This window comes from Ovis aries, chromosome 4, assembly GCF_016772045.2.
Source record: "Ovis aries strain OAR_USU_Benz2616 breed Rambouillet chromosome 4, ARS-UI_Ramb_v3.0, whole genome shotgun sequence".
In the NCBI taxonomy this organism is placed as follows: Eukaryota; Metazoa; Chordata; class Mammalia; order Artiodactyla; family Bovidae; genus Ovis; species Ovis aries.
Window position 1 is genome coordinate 121,114,772 of NC_056057.1, and position 18,417 is coordinate 121,133,188.

General features: G+C 49.6%; 1 protein-coding gene and 1 long non-coding RNA gene across 8 annotated transcripts in view; one reads left to right on the top strand and one right to left on the bottom strand.

The window, feature by feature from the left end:
- Positions 1-1,130: 1,130 nt before the first annotated feature.
- Positions 1,131-4,015, bottom strand: LOC121819483 (uncharacterized). Its single transcript, XR_009600587.1, has 2 exons — positions 2,887-4,015; positions 1,131-2,063 (listed from the first exon to the last, which is right to left on the bottom strand). It is a non-coding gene; the product is annotated as an uncharacterized LOC121819483 (long non-coding RNA).
- A 242-nt stretch (positions 4,016-4,257) lies between these two features.
- The window catches only part of DYNC2I1 (dynein 2 intermediate chain 1), a 52,348-nt gene continuing 38,188 nt past the window's right edge, over positions 4,258-18,417 (top strand). For 3 of the 7 annotated variants that reach the window (XM_042249110.2, XM_042249112.2, XM_042249115.2), the window contains exons 1-8: positions 4,258-4,377; positions 6,816-6,869; positions 7,970-8,411; positions 10,319-10,407; positions 12,006-12,305; positions 12,825-12,899; positions 15,900-15,955; positions 17,253-17,307. In XM_042249110.2, coding sequence (XP_042105044.1) covers positions 4,363-4,377; positions 6,816-6,869; positions 7,970-8,411; positions 10,319-10,407; positions 12,006-12,305; positions 12,825-12,899; positions 15,900-15,955; positions 17,253-17,307 — 1,086 coding nt within the window. In that variant the 5' untranslated portion in view covers positions 4,258-4,362. Of the gene's footprint in view, positions 4,378-6,815; positions 6,870-7,969; positions 8,412-10,087; positions 10,142-10,318; positions 10,408-12,005; positions 12,306-12,824; positions 12,900-15,899; positions 15,956-17,252; positions 17,308-18,417 lie in introns of those variants that run through there. The other 4 variants (XM_042249113.2, XM_060415248.1, XM_042249116.2 and 1 more) reach the window with 4 other exon arrangements.

Genomic DNA, 18,417 nt, shown 5'->3' on the forward strand with positions numbered 1-18,417 from the left:
GGTTGGACTTGGCTTAGTGACTGAACGACAACTCTGCTTCCTGCAGTGAGGCTGCCTCTCTCATTAATTTCCAGGTTGGAAAAAAAAAGAAATCAAAATTTCCAGTCAAATAAACTGGATAGAACAACAAAAGAAGAGCAACAATAATAAAAATGTCAATAACTCGCATTTATTGACTGCTCAGCTTCGCAGGGACAGATGCTCAGCACTTTATAGAGTTACTCGCTCAGCCCCCGTAATCCCTGCAGAGTGCGTGCCCTGTGATCCCGCGTCGACGCAGGTGGGAAAACGCCCTGCTAGGGACCTGAGCTCGGACTTCCGACCAGCCCTCAGTTAGCCCCACAGGCAAGCTTCACACCCACACACCTCAGCGACACTGTTGCGTTGTGACTTCTGTAACAAAGTCAGTACTGTGGGGGAAATGTTTTTACTTTCACCACAACCTGCCAGAGTGAACACGCATCCCTATTTTTATGCATGCTTTGGCTGCGCTGAGTGGCAGGAAGGATCTTAGCCCCCAGCCCCCTACAGTTGAAGCTCTGAGCCTTAACCACTGGGGTCCCAGAGGAGTCCAGAACATACATTTTCAAATTACAGGGACAAGGACATGGGGGACTAAGGCGGAAGAATCAGAGAGAGGTGGAGCAGAGGCGGCGCTGGGGGAAGCAGAGGTGGAGCTGCGGACCCAGGCAGAGAAGCGGCCGGCATGCAGGCCACCGAGCTGCCACCTGGTCTCCGGGCGCCAGTTCTCCACGGGCCCCGACTTCAGCTGCAGCTTTCTCTCCCCATCTTAAGACTGATCACTGCCTAATCTAATGCTTTCAATCTTTACATCAAACCTTCCAAGGCCCTGGACAAATGCGCCCCCCCCCCCAGTCTCATCTCCTGCCATCCACCCCTGTCATGTCCCCTGCCCCCCCACACACACCCTGTTCTCCAGACCAGCACTGCCCGGTGTGGAAGCCACTGGCCACCTGGGCTGTGAGCCCAGGAAACAGGGCCAGTCTGAACCGAGATGTGCTGTCAGTATAAAAAACACACTGGATTTCAAAGACACTATAAAAAAGTACAAAACAACTCAATATTTTAAATACATTTTCTATGACAGAATGATAACATTTGGTATAGACTTGGTTAAATACTATATTTAATTTCACCTGTTTTTCACTTTGTAAAATGTGGCTACTAGATAATTTATAATGACCCTGCTATAGGTAAGTTTTTACATTTCCTAAACCCTCCAAACCGTTCCCTCCCTTCCTTTGCACTGGCACCCACATCCGTTTTTGCCTAAGAGGTTCTCTGTGCGTCTCTGCCTGTAGGTTGTTTTTGCTTCAGGGTCCACCTGCAAGGAGGCCCTTCCCAAACTCATTCCTTTTCTCCAGGCAGACTTTGTCACCTCCTCAGTCACTGCATTTTCATGAGTAGCTCTGACAGTTTCATGGTGTTTAATTGTTGTTTGCTGTTATGAGGAACTGGAGGTCCAGGCAGCGTTTTTTAAGAAACGCTTATTTACTTGGTTTGCCAGGTCTTAATTGTGGTGTGCAGGATCTGTGATCTTGCTGTTACATGTAGGATCTAGTTCCCTGATGGAACCCAGGCCCCTGCATTGGGAGTGCAGAGTCTTAGCCTCTGGACCACCAGGGACGTCTCCCAGGCAAGTGTTTTATTTATCTGTCTTCAGCATTGAGTTCCCACGTCATCAAATGAACGAGAGCGACATCTAGTGAACAAAGTGATAGAAGATAAATGTGATTCCACAAGATGAAATGTGACTGGCAAATGAATTGTTTAGAAAAGAATTCTTCTAAGAGGTCCAAGGAGAGAGAAACTGTTCTAACTTCCTCTATGGACATTTATTTGGCACACATGGTGGGAATGGTGAGAGAGGGGAGATAGCACTTGCAAAGACCTCTGAATATGGTGCATCTGGGGAACCCTAAGTCAGTCTGCTTGGTGACAAAGAGTGCAACTGGGTGAGAGCCAGATGGAGTCAGAAGCAGGGAGTTGAAGCGCGTCACCTGTTAGATTGCCGGCTGCAATGGATGATGGATTGGTCAGGGCTGGAGAGGGAAAAGATGAGGAAGAGAGTTAAGACACGATGATCCTGACAGGGGTGTATGCCTACTCTAGGGAGGGGAGAGAGGAGTTCCTGGGCCAGGCCCAGGTCATTCATACGGTGGGTGTGTCCTTGACTTCATCTAACACTGTAGCTGACCGCCTTATCCTCAAGGCTGAAGCCTTTCCAGTATCAGCTGTTTTCTCAGCTGACAAAGACTGACCCAGTGGTTAAGAGAATTAACTGCTGTCAGATCATCCACCAGCCTAGCTTTGAGCTCAGGCAACTAAATTAATCTTTCTGGCCCTCAGGCTCATCCTCTGAAAAACAGTAACATGCCTGTCTCACAGGAACACTAGAATTAAATGAATTACCAAGCGGACATTTTCAGTTTTCTGCCTCCTTTGGAGCAGTCCCTAAGTAAATCAAGGCTATCACTGAAATTACCTTTCCTATTTTTGTTTCCTGTTTGGTTCTTCCTAAATGCTGTAGTGATAATGCAAAAGGTAGCACTGCAAAGTTCAAAACCAGAGAACAATTCAACATAAAAGGCCGACTGGATCTGAAGATACTAACTCCTCTGAGGCAAGCAGCCAAGAAAATGGCTTTTATATCCGGAGAGAAGTAGATCCATAAACCATAACAGTATGTGACTCAAAACACAACGTCTGCAAAATTGCATATCTACAGCAAAACCATGACATCAAAAGTTGTTCAGTTGCTAAGTCACATCCAACTCTTTGTGATCCCATGACCAGCACACCAGGCCTCCCTGTCCTTCACTCTCTCTCAAATTCAAGTCCATGGAGTCAGTGATGCCATCCTACCATCTCATCCTCTGCCACACTCTTCTTTTGCCTTCAATCTTTCCCAGCATCAGGGTCTTTTCCAATGAGCTGGCTCTTCCCATCAGGTGGCCAAAGTACTGGAACTTCAGCATTAGTACTTTCAATGTAGTCAGGGTTAATTTCTTTTAAGATTGACTGGTTTGATCTCCTTGAAGTCCAAGGGACTCAAGAGTCTTCTCCAACACCACAGTTCAAAAACATCAATTATTTGGTGTTCAGCCGTCTTTATGGTCCCTTCATGGATCACAGCCTTGTCCTGGGGAAGGGGCTTAGACAATTCAACGAAATTATAAGCCATGCTGTGCCAGGCCACCCAAGATGGATAGGTCATAGCAAAAGGTTCTGACAACACAGAACACGGTCCACCGGAGGAGGGAATGGCAAACCACTCCAGTATTCTTGTCCTGAGAACCCCATGAACAGTATGAAAATGGAAAAAGACATCAAAAGTACAAGACCCCCTAATAACACGCTCACGGATGCGCTCCTTAGCACAAGATTTGAGTCCTCTCTCTCTCTACCAGTAAGTTAAATCTTTTCTAAGTAACACTTGCAGGCTAAACTGACGCGCACTTCGCAGAATCAGAGCTTAATGTCAGTTATAATGTGCATCACGGGAGTAGGACCCCTCCCTCTAGCCTTGCGTGTTTAAGGTTGGCTTTTATGTTAACCTTAAAATAGCTGTGATAAAATATAAACGTGAGCTGCAGACTAGTGCCTTAATATCTCAGTCCCCTTGTCTCTCGCTTTGTGTAAAAGTTGAATCTTTCAACAATTACTTTTTCAGACACTGTGTGATTCCTACCAATCCCACACGGAACCAAACGGCAACCAGCGGCAGACGAACTCGAGCAGTGCGCGCCTCCGCGGAAGGAGAGCGCCCTCCGCCGCCCGCCCGGACCGAGGCTGGGTTCCGCTCCGCTTCAGAGGCGGTTTGCCCGTTTCCCTGCAGCAGCTCCCGTTCTGCCCGGCTGCGTCCCCGCCCAGAGAGCCGCTGGGCCGAGCTCCGGCCGCGCTCAGCCCCACTCCGCACCCCTTTCCCCTCGGCCCCACGCGAATCCCGGCCCAGCAGTCGCGCAAGGCTTCGCGGGCCAGCCTGTCGGTTGCTAGGAGACAGGAGGGCGCAGGCGCGCTGGGGAGGCCGCGGGGCACGCCGGGCCGGCGGTCGCTCGTTGCTCTACTGCCCAGGCTGTCGGTTGCTAGGAGGAATGGCGGCGCAAGCGCGTTAGGAGAGGCCGCTCCGGGGCGCCGTCTTCCAGTTGCTAGGAGGAGGAGAAGCGCAGGCGCGCTGGGGACGGCCGAGGGGCAGGCCGGGCCGGCTGTTGCTCGGTGCTCGGCTACCCCGCCTGCAGGTTGCTAGGAGGCGGGACGCCGGCTGGGGGCGCGGGAGCCCGAGCGTGTTTCCTGGCCTGACCGGCCGGAGGGCGACGCGGCCTCCGGGGCCTGCGCGCAGCGATGGAGTCGGGGAAGGTGGGTGCAGACGCCACGCGGGCAAGCCCGTGCTTGCCGGGGCCGCTTCCTCCTCGGGGGCGGGAGGCGCCGCGGGCCTGCGCTGTGGGACCTTAGCGGCGTGTCTTACTTCCCAACGGATACATCGGGGCAGTACGAGTAGGGCTGGATGAGGTTCTAAACGTTAAGGTGCTCAGTAACTAACTCAGTAACTGAGCTGTCCCGTAAAAGATGAGGAGTTACTTTGCATGCATTTTCCTCCCTTTTTTTGTCTTCTGTCGTTCACTTTTATCTTAGTAATATCGATTAGAAGTTAGAGCATCAACTTCCCGACTTCCATCGTCTTCTGCACCGGTTCTTCACATTTTCATAAGTTATTCTGTAACTTGTTTTCTGTGATTTGTTTATAGGAAGTTTTAAAAGTTGTGTTAACCAAAATTGTAGAAAAGGAGACTTGGTTGAGGTTAAAAGGTGTTTATGTGGCGTATGTTACGACTGCAGCTTGGGAGACACAGATTCAAGCTCTTGAACTGTGTTCCCCGATTGCAAAGTGGGGGAGGCTTATAAAGGCAAGAATTTACAATGTTACATTTAGCTGCTTGAGTTGTTTGTCAAGAATTATCACTGGAGCTGGGAGGAGATCAGGGCTTGCTTGGGGTCCTTGCCGCTGCTAAGTGCTGTTCTGGTCGCTGGTGGCGATCTTGGGCGTGGTGCTGTTCAGAGACAGTTCATTGCTCGGTGCTGTGGGGGGGTGTCTGAGGACCCTCAGGGGCCACCCCTTTTGTTTGCCTGAACTGGGGTCGCGTCATTGTAATGTCCGCTTGCCACCAGTTGTCATATCGTGATTATATAAGCAGAGTTGACTGCAGAGCTAAGTTGTGTGCTTGGACCAAGGGGGAGAGCGCAGTCTTGCTGCTCAAAGAGCGATGTGGGCATGCGTATACCTAAATATACGTGAGTAGGAGGGTTGGTTTGTATAAGTTACACTTGCATAAGGAGGTTGGAGGTTCTGCTGTTCAGGCATCTCTTCTGGAGTTTTCCTTTGTCTTCAGGCTGCGGTTTATTCCTCTCAAGGGGGAAAACACTGCCTCCCTACTTGGAGCCTCAGTTTTAATTTATTTACCTTTATCTGCCTAACAGGATGGGACCCTGGCGGAGCAGAGGGCAGGAGGAGGCAGGGGCTCCTGGTCTGAATCACAGTGGCTAAGCATATTGTAGGGTGATGCCTGGGGTTTTGATGGGCATGAGGAGCCCTGTGTCATTTTACAGTTTAAAGAATTTAAACGAGAAATTTAAAAAGGAAAGGAAGAAAAGCTTCAGGATGAAGTAAGGCCCGAAGCCAGGTTTTTGTTGGTGAAAATGTAAGAGGCAGCTAGAAAATCCTGGGCTCCCTGTTGATTTGTTGCCTTGTTCTTTTTTTTAAATTTTATTGGCGTAAGAAATATAATTACAACCATTAAGAGCCCTGATCCAGTGGGTTTTCCACACTGGATCAGATCCCTGCAGATGCCTCCCGTGGGTAGAAGTCTCGGACTCCACTGCCTGCTCCACCAGCAGTACACTGTCTCTTGGCTTTGGGCCATTTGTTTGGAAAAGATCATGTATTAAACCTCTCTAAAGAGCAGTTAACTGGAGAGGAAATGTTTAAAGTTCAGCAGCTGCAGGTTGTACTGATGCTAACTGTTGCTCACCATCCTCACCATGTCTTACTGCGCCCTCCTTTTGGTAAATCGACCAGTTTATCAGAAAAGAGTACGTGTTCCACTGAGAGCAGAGAATGAGGCCCTTTCTGTTTGCACTTTGGCGGATTCTTGACCTTGTTGCTTTTTACTTACTTCTCCTTAGTGTTACGAGCTGTTGTGAGTTTTCCCCCTGCTTTCCTCACCCACACATCACCAGGATGGTTTTTGGTGGCTGGTCCATGAATGTGTTTTTGTCTTTTATTTGCACTCCATTTGCTTTAAATTTGAAACACACCAGGTCCTCCTGTATTTATGCTCTTAAGGCAGTTTCTCAAAGGCAAATGACGTAGTTGGGATAGGTTTATCTTGTTCTCTATAGGAAACCACCCTTGACTAGTTTCTATTGTCACCCAAGGCTCACAGCTGGGGCCCTCTGTCGTGGACTTGTTGCTGTCAGCACCTGAAGAGGCATCTGTCTGGCAAACCTCCCACCGAGGGTTCCGCTGTGGGTCTGCCTGGGGAGGTGGGGCTGGGTGTCTGCACTGGGCGTGAGCCTCAGAGCAGCAGGAATACAGGGTAGCCTGTGATCGTTTATGGGTAACTTAAAAAAAATCTGTTTATGATACCTTTTATTCTTATAGACAGACAGTAATTTCTGGCATTACAAGGATTGCGATTGACTAAAATGGTCTAATGAAAAAACAGCTCACTGGAGCATAAAAAATTAGATGTTTTAAACTCTAAAATTAAATTCTAACTCTATACTTTTCTTTTTAGAGAAGAACCAAAGATGATACTTGGAAAGCAGATGACCTCCGGAAACACCTTTGGGTAGTATATTTTAAAGATTTTGGGGAAAAAATTTTGAGTTTGGGTCTGTGTGGACCCTGGATGGTAATCTTGGATAGTGTTACCTGGTTCTCAGCTCTGCACAGCTTTGCTTACATGTGGCTCATTTCAGAGGCGTTTTGACGCAGAGATAAAGCCACATGGTTAGTTGCTTAGGAACCGTCCTGGCTGCGGTTTCCTGGCCTATTTCAGCCCAGCATCCCACCAGTGGGGTTCCTGTTGGGGTTCATAACTGGGGCCTTGTGTGTGTGTGTGTGTGTGTGGTCTGTGTGTGTATATGTGGGGAGCTGAAGGTTGCAATCAAGACCTCCTGAGAAGGGACTTCCCTGGTGGTCCAGCGGTTAAGACTCCAGGCTTCCACTGCAGGGGGCATGTGTTCCGTCGCTGGTCAGGAACTAAGATCCCGCACGCCATGCTGCGAGGTCAGTCAGTCAGTCAGTCGTTCAGCTCAGTCGCTCAGCCGTGTCCAGCTCTTTGCGACCCCATGAATCGCAGCACGCCAGGCCTCCCTGTCCATCACCAACTCCCGGAGTTTCCCCAAACTCACGTCCATTGAGTCGGTGATGCCATCCAGCCATCTCATCCTCTGTCATCCCCTTCTCCTCCTGCCCCCAATCCCTCCCAGCATCAGGGTCTTTTCCAATGAGTCAACTCTTTGCATCAGGTGGCCAAAGTACTGGAGTTTCAGCTTCAGCATCATTCCTTCCAAAGAAATCCCAGGGCTGATCTCCTTTAGAATGGACTGGTTGGATCTCGGAGGTCACACACACACAAAACACCTCCTGAGAGTTTATGGCGATGGTCCTTGTTCTCTGAGGGGGATCCCAGCGGCCAGTGTCCTGAGGCTTTCGGGCACAGCCTCAAGCTCCCTTCCTTTCTTTTGGATTCAAGGGGCCCTTTAGGTTTGACTGGCCGGCAGCCTCCGATGTCCCTGGAGGTGAGCACCTGGCTGGTCCCCGGGCTGCAGAGCTGGCTGCAGGCCCGGCCTGCAGGGAGCGACGGCCGTTCCAGCCAGTGCTGCCCAGGGCCCTTGGGTGAGCTTGGCCCCAGGGTGCAGACCTCGCTCTTCTTCCCTCGTGTAGGCGGCTCAGGCCTCTGGTCCCAAGGAGGAGAAGAAGCACAGAGACCGGAAACCGCTGCGGGAGTCGGAAGCGGACCTAGCAGACGGCAAAGAGCACCGACCCAGGGACCCCGACCGCGAGGCCAAGCACAGAGAGCGGGACGGCCACGCCGCCCGGGAGCACCCCCGCGGGGACAGGGAGCGGGACCGGCGGAAGGAGAGGCACCGGGAGCCGGACGCGGAGAGGCCGCATGGCCGGGGGAAGGAGCGCGAGAGGGACCAGGAGCACCGGGCGCGCCGCGAGGAGCTGAGGCAGGCGGCCGGGCACCACAACCTGCTGGCCCGGGACCGCGACCGGGACCGGGACCGCGATCGGGACCGCGACCACAACCTGCTGGCCCGGGACCGCGACCGGGGCCGGGACCGGGACCGGGACCAGGACAGGCCGGAGCGCCGGCGGGCAGGTCTGTGTCTCCGTGGAGGCGACCCAGCCCCCTGGTCTTCTCCTGCGGTTTTTCTAAAGACTGACGGTGAGGTCAGAGCCCCTGCGATGCGCCTGTGTGCGCACTTTGCACTGTTTTCAGTGAACAGAAAGAGTAGCCACTTAATTATTGGCTGGAGTTTTTCTATTGAAATATACTTTAGGTTTATTCCCGCCATAATCCACAGCCCCTGTTTTAAATTAAAAAATAATGCTCTTTGATAAAAAGAATTTCTCAAAAGTATCAGATTTATTTTAGCCATATTTAAATATTGGTTCAAATTCCTAGAGATTCTAAAGGTAGAGGTTAAGTACTTTTTTCTTCCCAAATGGAATTAAGTATCTTCATTGTTTTTTATTATACAAATGATATCTTCTTCCTATAAAAATTCAAACTGGCCAACATAAACTAAAAAGGAATGTGTTAGAAGAGCATATCGTGGCTCCAGCATCCTCAGGCTGTGACCGAAATGGAAGCAGGACCTCAGTTCGTGATCTGGTGGCAGGCGTTGCTGTGTGTGGGGGCTTGGGCCCCAGGACCCAAGGTTCGGGCAGGGTGAGGTTAAGTAGGCTATTTCTACTCAAGCAGTGACTCCCTTGCCATCCATCGCCTCTTTTCAGGATTATCATTTTCATGTTCTTGGTATGTTTTTAGTAATGAAGTCCTTTTTGTTTTCCGGTTGTTCTGGTCGCTGCCTGGTCTTGTTTTCTCAGTGCAGTGTTGGTCTGGTTGTTCAGGAGTCTGTGCACCCTGCCTCTGATGGGCCTTCCTCCTCCCCCTGGCCATTTTCTCACCCTTTGCTTGCCTCCTCCGTGTCTCCCTTGGGTCCCCAGACCCTCCCTCCCTTCCTTATGTCACAAGCCCTGGGAACCGCCGTGAGCACCACTCTCTCTCGGAGCCTAGCCAGTCTCTGCACTCCTGTCGCCCCCACCAGGGGGCCCACTGTGTGTTTTGATCTCTTATGGGCGCGCTTGGTCGCTCAGTCATGTCTGACTCTTTGTGACCCCTGGACTGTGGCCTGCCAGGCTCCTCTGTCCATAGAGTTCTCCAGGCAAGAATGCTCCAGTGGGTTGCCATGTCCTACTCTAGGGGTTCTTCCCAGCCCAGGAATCAAGCCCAGGTCTCCCACGTTGCAGGCAGATTCTTTCCCATCTGAGCCACCAGGGAAGCCCCTGTTCTCGTTTGTCCAAGACTTTTAGAAAGTGGTCAGGCTTGGTGAATACTTTTGTGGTGAATGAAATTTGTTTTCAGTGATCTCTGTATGTTGAGTTTTGTCCTCACCTTTAAAAATGTGGGTTTTGGTAGTTTTAAGCCTAATAAGTATTGTGCAGATTCAAAAGTGAAAGTCTGGTTTTCGCTCCTGGACGGGGCTGCGGGCATCACCGGTGATTGAGGTGGTTGTATTGGGTCCCCATGGCAGGGAGAGATCACAGGGTGGAGCCTCCACCTGGGGCCACTGGAGTGGGCCATCCTTGCCCCCTGCATCACAGGGCCTCCTGCACTCATGTGTCCTCCAGGGGACCTGGGGGCAGGAGGGAGCAGTCCCCCAGTTTGTCCGAGGCGGCTTTTCCCTGTGGCTGAGCATGGGGAGGGAACGCCTGCCCAGCTGGACTGGACTTTGCTTCCCTGAGTCTCTGCCAGCTCTGACCGGGGCTCTGAAGGCCTGTGTTTGGGCTGGTGCCCGTCCGGGGCTCCTCTGACACACTTTCCAGGTTTCCTCCTTTTTTACTCCATTTTAAGTTTAGATTCTGGAACTTCCCGTTCTTGAGACTGGAGAATGTTTCTTAATTAAAGAAGGTGTTTACATGTGTGACACTGTGTGACATGTGCTGTAGAGACTGCTGCAGGGTGTTAAAGTCTGGGCATGCTAAAAGGTTTTATTTTTGTAGGAAGTAAAGCAAGAATTGAAGAGAGGGAGCAGAGAGATGAAGACTCTGAACGAGATGAGGATCGGGAGAGAAGGTACCGAGAGAGAAAGGTATGCGGGCAGCGGCCCCGGGGCTCACTGCAGGGCCCAGGACACCCAGGCGGGCACTGTGGGAGCTTTTCTGGTGAAGAGTGTAAAACAGAGTCCAAGACCTGAGACTCTTCTCAGGCACTGAGATCCTTTAGGCAAGTGTGTTTCTCCAAGAGTCAACATTGGCTATTCTGGAAAATTTACAAAATACAAATAAATAAGAAGAAGAAAATTAAAGGTAGGTGCCTGCCTAGAAGGAAATGGCAACCCACTCCAGTGTTCTTGCCTAGAGAATCCCAGGGACGGGGGAGCCTGGTGGGCTGCCATCTATGGGGTCGCACAGAGTCGGACACGACTGAAGCGACTCAGCAGCAGCAGCAGTCTCCCTAGAGATAATCACTGATAATGTTTAAGTGTATATGTCCTGTAGGTTTGTGTCCATGTATTCATATATATGCATGTGTTTGGATATGTACACAGAAACTTCGTTTTAAGTTGGATCTTTGCTGTTTTATAACCGCTTAAACTGAATACATTTTGAGCATTTTTCCTAAGCTATCACACCTGTCTGTAGTATTTTAATGGCAGCATAATACATTATTCAGTGATGTCGACACGTCACATCTGCTTCCGTGAACGTTTACTTTGATTCTAAAGGTTTTATTAGGAGGACATCCGAGGTGTAGACTGTTTGCGTTTATGCATAATTATTTCCTAATGATCAGTTTCTGAAAGCGGACTTGCTCCATCACATTGTGTTGGCTCACCTGTCACCTCACACCGAGCGTGGTCATTCCCGTCGGCCGAGTGTGACTCCCCCCGTCCTAAGCAGTGCCTGGGCATTACCCTAGTTTGTAATGTTTGCTCATTCGACTCAGACACAAGAGGCATTCTGGGAAAGGGTCTGTTGCCCTTCTACTTGTTACCACCTGTGCGTGTCTGCCTACTGCTGGTGCGGGGAGTAAGGGTGCTTTGAAGATGAACTGTCTGAGAGTCACATATGTCAGTGCTGTGAGCAGAGTGGGTGGGGGCGGTGGGATTGTCCCCAGAGGGGTGGCGGAGGTGGGCCCACAGGGTGCAGAGATGGAGGAGGCCCTGCGTGAAGGGAAAGGATGGTGCGGTTTGTGTTCTGTTAAGACGTCGTGGTAACGCTCACGATCCGTCATGCCGTGTTAGTTTGCAGCCGCTCACTGCCTTGTGGTGCCTGCCCCCGGGGTCACCAGGCACCCCTGGGTCCGAGGAGCGGTCTCCCTGTGGGTTGGGGCAGACCCGTGCTGGGAGGAGAGGAGCCGTGTGCTGCCCCCAGACGCCTCACACGGACGGCGCTGGCGGGCCTGGCGGGCCGGGTGCTCGGGTTTCGGGCAGCCGGGGAGGGGACAGCAGCTGGGTCAGGAGGGTTCGCCCCGCGGAGGAGCGGGGGCGATGGCCCCCCGAGGGCCAGGCCGTGGTGAGGGTGCGTGCTGGCGGGGCCGTCCTTGCCGCCTCCTGCCTTCGTTGTCACGTGCGTCTGGGAGGGTGGCCGCGCCGGAGGCCTGCGCCTCCACCTCTGCAGGGTGTGAACACGCGACGGCGCGTGCTGCTCACACACGCTTCCGTGTCTGGCCCCGGCGCCTTCACAGCTGCAGTATGGCGACAGCAAGGACAACCCCCTCAAGTACTGGCTGTACAAAGAAGAGGGCGAAAGGCGGCACAGGAAGCAGAAGGAGCCAGACCGGGAAAAGAAGCACCGGGAAAAGAGCAGCACGAGGGAGAAGAACTCAAAAGAAAAAGGCAGCTCTTTCTCCGACAAGGAAGGCGAAGCGCGACATAAGGAGAGGCGCCATAAAGAGGGCTTCCCCGCGGGCGAGGAGAGGCCACGGGGCCACGCGGAGAGGAAAGAGCGGGCTCGCAAGGAGGAGCACAGGAGGAGGGAGCCGAAGGTACCGCCCTCCGCCGCGCCCCGCCCCGCGCCCCGCCCCCGCCCCCCGCGCCCCGCCCCCGCGCCCCCGCGCCCCGCCCCCGCGCCCCGCCCCGCGTCCGCGCCCCGCGCCCGCGCCCCGCGCCCGCGCCCCCCGCGCCCCCCCCCCCCCCGCGCCGCCCTGCCTTCCGGCTGCTGGGACCAGCTCCCACAGGGAGAGGCTGCTTCCCAAAGGTGACCCGGTGTAGACGGGAGTCAGGGCAGCATCACGTGACCACTGTATGCACGTGGCTGAACTCCCAGCGGACGTGAAGTGGAATGAACTTTTACCATATATTCATAAATTTATCATAACATTTTGAAATTTAACATTTAAAAGGAAGCTGGTTTTTAAAAAAATGTATTTTAATTTATTTTAACTGGAGGCTAATTATAATATTGTAGTGGTTTTTGCCATACATTGACATGAATCAGCCATGGGTGTACATGTGTCCCCCATCCTGAACCCCCCTCCCACCTCCCTCCCCACCCCATCCCTCAGGGTCATCCCAGTGCACCGGCCCTGAGTGCCCTGTCTCATGCATTGAACCTGGACTGGCGGTCTGTTTCACATATGGTAATACACGTTTCAATGCTATTCTCTCAAATCATCCCACTCTCACCTTCTCCCACAGAGTCCAACAGTCTGTTCTTTACATCTGTGTCTCTTTTGCTGTCTCGCATATAGGGTCATCGTTACCATCTTTCTAAATTCCATACATATGTGTTAGTATACTGTATTGGTGTTTTTATTTTTGACTTACTTCACTCTGTATAATAGGCTCCAGTTTCATCCACCTCATTAGAACTGATTCAAATGCTTCTTTTTAATGGCTGAGTAATACTCCATTGTGTATATGTACCACAGCTTTCTTATCCATTCGTCTGCTGATGGACATCTAGGCTGCTTCCATGTCCTGGCTATTGTAAACAGTGCTGCGATGAACATTAGGGTACACATGTCTCTTTGAATCCTGGTTTCCTCGGTGTGTATGCCCAGAAGTGGGATTGCTGGGTCATATAGCAGTTCTATTTCCTGTTTTTTGAGGAATCTCCCCACTGTTCTCCATAGTGACTATACTAGTTTGCATTCCCACCAACAGTGTAAGAGGGTTCCCTTTTCTCCACACCCTCTCCAGCATTTATTGCTTGTAGACTTTTGGGTAGCAGCCATTCTGACCAGCGTGAGATGGTACCTCATTGTGGTTTTGATTTGCATTTCTCTGATAATGAGTGATGTTGAGCATCTTTTCATGTGTTTGTGAGCCATTTATATGTCTTCTTTGGAGAAATGTCTGCTTAGTTCTTTGGCCCACTTTTTGATTGGGTTGTTTATTTTTCTGGTATTGAGCTACATGAGCTCCTTGTATATTTTTGAGATTAATTCTTTGTCAGTTGCTTCATTTGCTGTTATTTTCTCCCATTTGGAAGGCTGCCTTTTCACCTTGCTTATAGTTTCCTTTGGTGTGCAACAGTGTTTAAGTTTAATTAGGTCCCATTTGTTTATTTTTGTTTCTATTTCCATTACTCTGGGAAGTGGGTCATAGAGGATTTTGCTGTGATTTATGTCAGAGAGTGTTCTGCCTATGTTTTCTTGTAAGAGTTTTATAGTTTCTGGTCTTACATTTAGATATTTAATCTATTTTGAGTTTATTTTTGTGTATGGTGTTAGAAAGTATTCTAGTTTCATTCTTTAACAAGTGGTTGACCAGTTTTCTCAGCACTACTTGTTAAAGAGATTGTTTTTTCTCCATTGTACATTGTTCCCTGCTTTGTCAAAGATAAGGTGTCCATAGGTGAATGGATTTTATCTCTGGGCTTTCTGTTTTGTTCCACTGATCCATATGTATGTCTTTGTGCCAGTACCATACTGTCTTGATGACTGTACTAGCTTTGTAGTAGAGTCTGAAGCCAGACAGGCTGACTCCTCCAGCTCCATCTTTTTTCTCAAGATTGCTTTGGCTGTTCAAGGTTTTTTGTGTTTCTGTCCGTTCAGTTCAGTTCAGTCGCCCAGTCATGTGTGACTCTTTGCGACGCCATGGACTGCAGCACGCTAGGCCTCTCCATCACCAACTCCCGAAGCTTATCCAAACTCATGTCCATCAAGTCAGTGATGCCATCCAACCATCTCATCCTCGGTCATCCCCTTCTCCTCCTGCCTTCAATCTTTCCCATATCAGGGTCTTTTCCAATGAGTTAGCTCTTTGCATCAGGTGGCCAAAGTATAGGAGTTTCAGCTTTAGCATCAGCTCTTCCAATGAATACTCAGGACTGATTTCCTTGAGAATTCTTTATACCTAGGTAGCTGTTGAATCATAATGCTTTCCTGCCTGGCACTGTTGATTTTGTTCTGTTTCTTCTGTTCCAGTCTATTTTATAGACTGATGCCAGACTGTTCTTCCTGTTAAACATGTTAATTATGTTTTTTCTAATTGATTTTGGAAAGATTTTTAACTTAGGAAGAAGATAAGAATGAAACAACAGTTACCTTGAATCCTAGACTTGGAGCTAATCCATTTTGTAATATATATTCGGAGAAGGAAATGGCAACCCACTCCAGCATTCGTGTCTGGAAAATCCCATGGACCGAGGAGCAGGGTGGGCTATGGTACCTGGAGCCGCAAAGAGTCAGACCCGGCTGAGCGACTCAATAGCAGCGCCAGGATGCAGTCCCTTGCAGTCCTGTTTGTACATAATGCGCCTAAATGAGCTTTCTAAACATGCAGAGCTGGAGTCAGGCTTTGCTGCTGTTCTGGGAATTGCTCTTTTACCGGTGCGACGTTAACTAGCTGCCTGGTATTCTGCCATGGCCATAACCTCATTTGTTTACAAGTGACCTGATACTGGACATGCAGGTCAGTAGAATTTACTGGTCAGAGACAGTGTCTGAATGGTGTTAACTTTTATTAGGCATTTGCTACTTGCTGTGTATTGCCCTGCACGCCAAGCTTCCTTCCGTTCTGTGCTTTTTCTGGCTCTCTCCCCACGCCTCCCCCTCACCTCCGGCCCCCCAGGTCTGGAGCCCCTCTGTCTGGAGGCGTGGCCTCTCTGGCCCAGGCCCTCCTCAGGGAACAGCCTAATGCCCCTCGTTTCCTGCGTGCTTCCGGGCACTGTCCACTCAACAGATAGCTCTCCTTTAAACAGCCTGCCCTCATGTGTTGATTTACATTCTGTTTTTAAAAATTCACTTAATTTAACAGAAGAGCCTTTAAATTTTTTCCATAGGTGTGCAGATTTGTGAAACAGCCATATTCCATGTGTGTGAAAGTTTTATCATTTTAAACAGTATAAGGATCTAGTCAGATTTTCTGAAAATTATGAAGGATTGGTAAGTGTCAGTTTCTTTCACTTAGGTAATATCACTGAGACGACGGATAACTACCTTTAGTGTGCCTTATTCATCTCCCTTATGTCAAGCACCTTATTTACTAAGACAAGTGGTAGAAACAGTCATTTTAAGAGGTGCCTGTAGCATAGAGCGGTTGTTAGGTTCTGAGCCCGTGGCTTCTTTTTCAGAGCCTAGTAATTGTGAGTTCGTTATGCTGTGCTCATTAACGGGTGTGGGACTTCCCGACAGGCTGGGGAGCACAGACATCGAGGAACAAGTCTGAGGAGAGACGGCACGGGCGGCCGGTGAGTGAATGTGTCCCTTGGCCGATTGCTGTGTTTATAGCTCAGTTCTCCCAGAAAGCATCCAAATGGACCTTTCCTCTTGGGCCTGATTATGGCCAGGAGATGAGAGTACACTACAGCTAGACTTCAGGCTCTCCAGACGCGAACCCTCCAAGTTGTGTCTTCGGGGTCCTCCAGGAGCTGGGAACTTGCTGTGGGTTATGAGTCCTGCGTGGCCTTTCACACACTGGCTGGTGTGGCCTCAGGACACCAGCCCTCCCCGGGCACCGGTGTCCGGGAGTCTCCGCTCTGCAGGGGAGGGCACCTGCAGCGGCTCCGGGCTTCCGGTTTGCAACCCCTGGACGCTGAGCACAGACGTGCCCAGCAGACCCGCTGCCCCACTGCAGGTCAGGCACGGCATGGGCACTGCCCACTGCTGCGTCCGCCCTTTCTGGAGGTGGCTGGCCTTTCAGAGCCTGTCTTTACTGGTGAAGCTTGGATGAGGCAAATTTTGTGGGTTTTATGAAGATTAAGGTTAGAGTTTGCCTGTAAATCCTCATTTTGTATGTGAGCTCCAGATTATAATTTATTCTTTACAGCAGCGATATTTGATGATTCTTTTTCACAGATTAGGGAGATTTAGGTTAAACACCTTGCCCTAAATCTTACAAGTTTGCACAAAGTTATACTTAAGCCTGGGGTGCAGATCCCTAGGTTTGGTGCTGCAGATCTGCTAGAAATGCAGTGAAGCTTCTGCTCGGTTCTGTATGATTTTAAACACACGCTGTGTTGGATTAGTGTGAATGTTAGGTTCCAAATATTGAGAATCAGGTTGTAATTTTGAAAACCTTAATTTTAGGTCCAAAGTAAACATGCAAAATATGTTCTATAAGAATAGAACATAGTTCAAGATAAATCTTTTGGAAATATAAATATTATATTAAACCTAAAACATTTGGGATGTATTCGCTAATAAAATTGTAGGAATTTTCTAGAACTCTTAAAGGAAATGGATTTTATAAACACAAGTTTGTTAAAACACACAGTTTTTTCTCTCTACTGAAGATATTTCCTATCCTGTACTACTGCTAAGACAGTAAAAATAGTTTTAAAAAGTTTAAACTATAGGTAACAAAATAGTTTCAAAAGGGCCTTAGTTCTAATAAAGTTCTAATAATAGTTCTAATAAAGCGTGCTTTGCAAATATGCCAACCTACTCGTATCAGATGCTGACAGCAGCCTTCACTGAGATGGAAATGCTTTAATTGTCAAGTCTTTGTTGAAAGTTAATTTGACTTTGATCCTATTTGCTTTCTAGGCATGTGGAGAGCTTAGTGAGGGCCAACGGGAAGGACAGAGACGCGAAGAGGAAGGTGAGGCCTTCCCGGGGGCTCGGTGCTGTGGCCCTGAGACTCGGAGAGCAGAGCCTGGCAGGCCCATTTTCATGTGCTTTACTTGAGTGGTGGTTCCACTCAAGAGGCACGTAAGAGATACATTTTATATTAAAAGACTCAAATGGACTAAAGTGAAAAGATGGACAAGGTGGCCACCAAACAACAGTTATACTGGAGCTTGGGTGGCTGGACCAGAGGCCCAGAAACACATCACAAGAATGAGACAGGTCGCTTGCAAGGAAGACATGACAAGCGTAAATGAACGTGCTGCTCAGAAGAGATCCCCAGAATACAAGAAGTAGAGGCAGATAGAATTAGAGGGAGAAATGGAGAAGCCAGTAGGGACTGGGACTTCAGCTCCCATTTCCACAAACAGAATGACAGCATTTCATGCTAACAGATTAGACGATTCAGATAAAAGGGAGATTCCTGGGAGATCGACGTTAGTGACGTTGCCTCGAGAAGAAATAAAAAGTCTGAGGGTGTATACATATATGCTGCCCCTCAGTTGTGTCCTACTCTTTGCAACCCCACGGACTATAGCCCGCGAGGCTCCCCTGTTCACAGAATTCTCCAGGCAAGAATCCTGGAGTGAGTAGTCATTTCCTTCTCCCGGAGATCTTCCCAACCCAGGGATCGAACTCAGATCTCTTGCATTGCAGGCAGATTCTTTACCGACTGAGTGACCAACTTAGTGAAAAAAGCTGGGTTAGTGTTGGAAATCTTTCCACAAAGCAGCGCAGGCTTGGGTGACTGGCAGGTTCTATCAGGCGCTTGTTATTAACACTGATGCCCTCATGGCTCCTCTCCTTTCACAGTTGCTTCATGTCCTGGATCAAGTGTGTGCGCGTGTGTGTGGATGTGTACATGGGAAGCACATGCAAGTCATAAGGTGTAATAGCTCCTTCACATTCTGGGTTATGCAGGCGTGTGTACACAGGAGAAGCACGTGCCAGTGACATGGTATCATTCAGACACCACAATGCTGGTCTTCATTTTTATGCCATCTTCATAATTATCACCAGAAGAATCTTCATAATGATTATTTAATGTCTTTAGAATTGTGTACTGCGGTGTCTGAATTATCAT